Consider the following 6480-nt stretch of genomic DNA (forward strand, 5'->3'; position numbering starts at 1 on the left):
CGCCAGTCTAGCAACTCGTGATGAATGTCGATAATCAGTCATGAGACGAACTCCCCAGATTCACAGTTCACAACCTTTCAGTTGAGTTTTGACTTGTGTACACTTACGAGGGTAATACTAGTACCTCTCTGTTTCTTTTTACTCTGCATACAAAATTTATGTTGAGTCAAACTTTACAAGTTTTGATCAAATTTGTATTAAATTATATCAACATTATATATATATATATATATATATATTATGAAGCTACATCCCATAATGGATCTAATGATATTATTTGGTTTTATGAATGTCGGTACTTATTTGTATAAGTTTGTCAAATTAAATATACTTTGACTTCAGACAAAAAAATATGCAGACTAAAAAGGATGGAGGGAGTACTATCATACGCCAGGCTACCTTCTACAGGAGAAACTGTCCCGGCGACCGGAGACCGGGTTACGCCGGTGAGGAGGAAAATGCAAAAATACAATTCGAGGGTTCCTTTCTTCGATAGCTCACACAAGAAGCAGACATTCTGACCGGAATCTGTACAGGCATACGGGCAAGCGCGCGCCTCATCTCTCCCAGTCCCGCAGCAGGCAGGGAGGCAGGCACGGTTGCTCCAGATTAGCAATTCAGGACACGGCCCTCAGCTCCTGCTTCTCCGCCGTCGTAGAAACGAGTGCAGTGGTTCCGTTGCGCTTGAGGAAGCTGGAGTACCAGCGAGCCGAGAGCCTGGCCTGCCGCGGCCGCCTCTCGTCGGCGAAGTCGACGCGGTGCAGCCCGTACCTCGACTGGTACCCGGCCAGGAGCTCGAACAGGTCCATGAATGCCCAGGCAAAGTAGCCTCTCACGTCGGCTCCGTTCCTGCACAACAAACAAACAAGCAGAGCATCACGCACGCAGTTGTAATGCATGGTGGAACTAATGTTTTCCCTTTGTCCCCGGAACCGTAATATGGAAATTTTAACTTACAAGTTCCGTTGTTGTTGATATTTTTTTCCCGGCGAAAGATGGATTTTATTGATTCAAAATAATGCATTAAGTGGATAAAACACAAAGAACACACACCAATGCTTTGCTCCGTTTTAATAAAATGGGGGAGGGGGCCTTTCTGTTCAAAAAATGAACACACACCCGGCCTCTGCATAAGCAGGCAGAGCTTTTTGAAAGTCAATGATGAAAAAACGGGGTATGTATTGTAATCTCGACACACCTCATCGCGTTTAATGTGCTTTCCATGTAGCTGCCCAGGAAACCGACCCTATCGGTGTCGTCTAGGCTGTCATCGGCAGATCCCACACCTGAAACAAAACCACATGACTACATGAGCAAGAGCAACGATGCACCTTTCTTCTTCAACAGTGGCATGCTTCTGGTTGGGAATTCTGCTTGCCATTCTCTTGGACATAGACCGGAAGGCTCCCGTAGGTTTCTTTCAGGTACTCCAGTTGAAGTTGCAGCCCTTTGGGATCACTTGGAACACTTGTTGGGGGGCCCTGCACTCCAATACAGATTACCTCTGACAGTTACTATCAAGCTTATGATACCAGTTTTTAAGTGGGTGTTTCTTTCTAATCTCTTGAAGAAGTTCAGAAACACATAACATAATTCAACGGATGTACATTTAATGACCAGAATAGTTGCATTTTTAGCTAAACATTAGTAGCTTCTTTGCAAAACACATTGATGACATGGTGTTCTTTTTACCTGACCAGATGGTGGGTCTGTCCTAGAACCTGCAGCATACAAAGGGGTCACTGGTTAAAACAGTACGTTCAACTCTTTTCTGTTACATTGGTGTGCAAAAACATGCTTTGAAACGCATAATACGCACTAATTAAACGTGTTTCCAGGGATGATTCAAGACCGCACTCAGAGAAATGCCCAATTTACGTCATTGGTGAATCTGGAAATGTTGCTTGCCGTCTTAGCAATTAGCATTAGCAAGACATCGTTTCACAGTAGCTTGGCTAGCCTTTTTCTGGTCATCATAATAGCCTAGGCCATCTGGAAGCACCGGAACAGCATCGTCTTCGATGGCCTGCAACCTTCCAGTGGCAACCTCCTTGCCACGATCAAGGACGAGGCTCGATGCTGGGCTAGAACCGGCGCCCAAGGATTAGATAGGATCCTTCCTGTAACCTGACTTCTGTACCCTGGGGCTGAGCAACCCCCTCTCTCTGGCTCACCGGTTGCCCTAATGCCGCCTTCTAGTGTACGGCTTTTAGGGCTACCAACAATGTACTCTTTCTCTCTTCTATCAATGGAATGATACGCCGTATTCGCGAAAAAAGGAATCTCCTTGTTTGCTTGTGTGACCGTTGCTACAAAAATGAATAGTAAGCCTACTATTGCACACAATTTCGAGCGCAACTGATTAATTAACCATTAGAAGAAGAATGTATGTCCTAGAAAAAGAAACTCTAAAAAACCAATCAAATTGCACGTCCACACAGTACATAACTATGAGCAGTTAATCAACAAAGATACTTACCCCTGAAAATAACTGACATGTCTGCGCTGTAGTCTCGAACGCCTGTTTCTAGAGGGCGATCATTCACGTAGAGAGAGTAGTAGTGATTTATTCCAATAAAATCTAAAGAACCCTTGATAAGTTCAGACTGAACTTCCGTGAAGGGTGGAAGGCGAGAGCCAACAATCTTCTTCATTACTTCTGGGTAGTCCCCAAACACCAATGGATCTAGTATCCTGCCAAGTACCGCACTTAAGATCTCAACAATGCACGTATTATGCAGGTTAATTTAAATGCTTCCAGTGACAAAATTGAGGTACAATATCGATCATACCAGCCGAAGAAGAAATCTTTGCATCTCCGGGTTGCAGCTAAATCCACAGTGGAATTTGTCAATGGATAACTCCAGAAAGAGTAGATACTTATGCCAACAACTCCTTTTTGCATGGCCTACGTCCAAAAGGTTCCTTAGTTTTTATGAGCCTAAGCATCACCAAAACTTTTCAAGTACAAGATCATCCACTCACTTGATATTTCTTTCTGTACAGACTGACAGCCGATGCATGAGCCATAAGGGTATTATGAGCTGCTATGTATGGTTCCACAGTAGAGTCCCCGGCGGTGCACTTTGTCGCTCCAAATGGATCTGAGCAACGGCCAGGAGGGAATGTACCAACATCATAAGAGGCCAATATGCCAATGTTTGGCTCATTCACCGTCGTCCAAGATGCAACTCTATCTCCAAACTCCCCGAAGCAAACATCTGCATATGCTGTGAAATCTTCGCTGCATTTTTCAGATTTGAAAATATGAATAGAACAAATGATTATGTCATCTGCATATGCCAATGGCATATAAAATCGCCACTGTGGTAGAGTTATCTGTTTGGTAGTGAAATCATATATACACTTACATGATTCTGGGACTTAACCATCCACCATACTCGTCTTCAAGAATCTGGGGGAGATCTAGATGGTGAAGTGTGATGTGGACTTGAATTCCTGGGATAAATACCACGGAGACCAGAGGGTTCAAACTTTTATTTGCATGCATTTGTTGAGAAGGAACATCGATTATATGAAGTATGAATCCAACAATTGATTGCAGTTAAACATTTAATATGCCCAAGGATCTAATAAAAATACTTGCCATGATTCACTAGCTCATCAATGAGGTTATTGTAGTATTGTAGCCCTTTGGGATTGACAGCTCCGCGTCCATCTACAAACCCGAAATTTCCAGAAACAATGAGATCAATTAGAAAACTAATTAAAGCAATTTGTTCTGATGAAGGTCATGATAATTTTTGTACTTGGAATGAGCCTTGACCAGGAGATGGAAAACCTATAGGCCTCTAGGCCTGTCTCATACATGCGCTTGACATCCTTCTGCAAAATCAGATAAGCCAAATTTCTTTCAGAATTACTAAGGCAGAGAAACGTTCAAGATTTTGCAAGGCCCCTCTTACCATGTATTTGTGGTACCCATCTGCAGCAACATCACCCGTGCTTTTGTATGGCATTTTGCCTGCAAGATAAAAATTCTAGCTGTCAAAATTGGCCTAAATATTTCCTCAAAAAAAATTGGCCTAAATGTGATTGGTCAACCACATTAAGTTCTGGTCTTGGCTATTGCCAATAATTTCTCTGAATTTAGTTATGCTCCACCAAGAGGGCACTCGTCCCAGATATCCACTCGACGCATTAATAAGGAAAACTGATCACAAACTGCTCGAGGTGCTATTTGTTACTCATTGGGAATATCCATGGTCGGGCTAAACCAAAATGCAGCACCGGAAAACCAGAGGCAAATTTCACAAAGAGACATGTAGCAACCAACCTGCGTGGGTGAAAGTGTCCCAACTGCTCGGGCTCCTGCCATCCTCAGCAACAGCGCCCTCATACTGCAGGCAAAATAAACAGACATCAAAATTGATCAAACGGACGACGAACTAAGCATGCCAGAACTCTCAGCCCGAACAAGATAAGATTGCTTACTTGGTATGCTGAGGTTCCAGCTCCAAAGACGAACTCCTGTGGGAAATCACTTCTTGTGGAGCCAAGACCAGTCGCGGCCGCATCCTGAACCCAGAGGAGGGACAACAAGAGGTAGAAGAAGGAAGCAGAGGCACCACCCATTTGTGGCTGTGTTCTTCTGTGCATAGCTGATTCGTTCACTTCGGAGAAGGTTTATGTATCAGAAAGGGGAATGATCTCAACAGCAACCCCAACCTTACCTTCGTGGAATCAACCAGATTAAACAACATTTCTCTGCCTTCAGACCTGGTGTGGATATGATATGTGCAGCTACAGCGTGCGCCTGCACGTTCAGTCAGTGGAAACCTTTATTGGAATGCACATGGCATTTCTTTTCTCTTTCAGTGATCGGCTCGCTGAACTGGTTGCGTTCAACCGCCCCTTCAGCGCTCCACGAGCCATGTTAATAGAATTTGGACAAATGCATCATGTATCCGATGGATAAACAAACACAGATCAGTATGAGTAGTTGCCACAGATTAATAAAAGACCCACCGCGTTATTAGAAATTAGAATTCCCCGAATTGAGCAGGAATAGTTGTGCATAAAAAAACTAAGAGCAGGCATAGCAGTAGGATGGACGGTGACCACCAGGCACCAGCATCGGCATATGTCCCTCTTCTCCAGGTTCTCGCGCGCTCATGGAACTGCGGAAACGGCCAGTTGACAATGAACAGCCACTGGCAGTCGCTTCCGCTAGCACGCCTGCAGATAATGGAAACGCGTGCAGAGGAAACAAGAATGCGACGGGGTCTCCGTCCCTACCGTGGTAGCTTGTGACCTCTCCGCCGGAGGCGAGACGACGATTCAATGGCCCGGCGAGTCGACGGAAATAGTCGAGTCCCTTTTGTTTTGTTTTTTCAAACGCAAGCGCTTACATATATACGCGCATACCTTCCCTCTACGAATGCGTCTATATATACGCGCATACATTCTCTCTATAAATGCACACACGCACACTGAACGTCTGCTCCCAAAGAACATATTACCATCGAAAATCTTGAAATAAATTTAGAATAAATACGAGCATCAATATTTGCACCTTTGTGTACTGCAAATACCACTATCCTTCTAACCATCTAACCACATATTGATTCGTGTCAAGTGCCTTTTGTTAGGAGCCGTGACGGTTGTTGAACTTGAACAGCTTGAGGTCTGCATATACACCTCCTTCTTTCATAAGGCAGCACAAAATTGAAAATGCCAAAGTTGCAGCCGCCGCCTCCAGGCTCCTCTCCCCAATAAAACTTAGGGTCTCTTCGCCTCCCGTCGGCGCTGTCGCCGGTCCAACTCGTCTCGGGTGGCTTTAGGACCATAGGGGTGCGGTTATCTCGGCCCTTATCAGCGGGAGGGCTCCGTTTTTAGATTTTTCTTTAAATTTTGTTAGGGTTTGTGTCCTGTTTGGAAAGGCGAGACAGATGGCTTCCTGAAGATGGGATAAGGTTATCCTTGCCTAGCCCCCATTCCGATTGTGCATCTAAAATCGTCGGTGGGCTTATGGAGATGCGTGTCCGATGGATTTGTCTCTAGTGGATCTGCTCATATCTGTTCATCGTTCATCTACGTTCGTGTGTGTTTAGGTTGGATCCTTTCAATCTATGCTACTCTTCATCGGCGGCGGTTACTGTTCTGGTGCGCTGGTCTTACAGGGCCTTAGCACGACGACTTCTCAACTGTTTACTACAACAAGTTTTGTCTGGCTCCGGTAAGGGAGGGGCGATGACGGCGGCGCGCCTTCGGCTCGCTTCAGTACTTGTAGTCGTCGCTTGGTGGTCTACAGATCTGGATGTAATATTTGTTATTTCTAGTGTTCGTTGTACTACCATGATTGAAAATGAATAGATTGAAAGTTTTTCTTGTTTTTAAAAAAATGCCAAATGAAGGTTGAGCCCCATGGATGCCTTAATTAAGAAAATATCATACTTCTGCGTTTCAAAAAAATTGAACAAAATACATATATCTCCAGAGATATAATGTACATACATC

The 6480-nt window shown here is 44.4% G+C and overlaps 1 protein-coding gene across 3 annotated transcripts; it reads right to left on the bottom strand.

The window, feature by feature from the left end:
• Nucleotides 1-275: 275 nt before the first annotated feature.
• On the bottom strand, nt 276-4865 carry LOC125528364 (beta-glucosidase 5-like). 3 transcript variants are annotated; one of them, XM_048692839.1, is made up of 14 exons: nt 4695-4865; nt 4456-4609; nt 4298-4361; nt 3927-3985; nt 3771-3846; nt 3608-3679; nt 3372-3459; nt 2986-3244; nt 2793-2908; nt 2480-2694; nt 1693-1721; nt 1379-1481; nt 1199-1286; nt 276-849 (listed from the first exon to the last, which is right to left on the bottom strand). In XM_048692839.1, the coding sequence occupies exons 2-14, from the start codon at nt 4594-4596 to the stop codon at nt 618-620; spliced, it is 1542 nt and encodes a 513-aa protein (XP_048548796.1). In that variant the 5' UTR covers nt 4597-4609; nt 4695-4865; the 3' UTR covers nt 276-617. The 3 variants fall into 3 exon arrangements, with proteins under 3 accessions (XP_048548796.1, XP_048548795.1, XP_048548794.1); XM_048692838.1 differs by having other exon boundaries at nt 4456-4612; XM_048692837.1 differs by lacking the exon at nt 4695-4865 and having other exon boundaries at nt 4456-4688.
• Between the last annotated feature and the right edge of the window lie 1615 nt (nt 4866-6480).

Source organism: Triticum urartu, unplaced genomic scaffold, assembly GCF_003073215.2.
Source record: "Triticum urartu cultivar G1812 unplaced genomic scaffold, Tu2.1 TuUngrouped_contig_4821, whole genome shotgun sequence".
Lineage (NCBI taxonomy): Eukaryota > Viridiplantae > Streptophyta > Magnoliopsida > Poales > Poaceae > Triticum > Triticum urartu.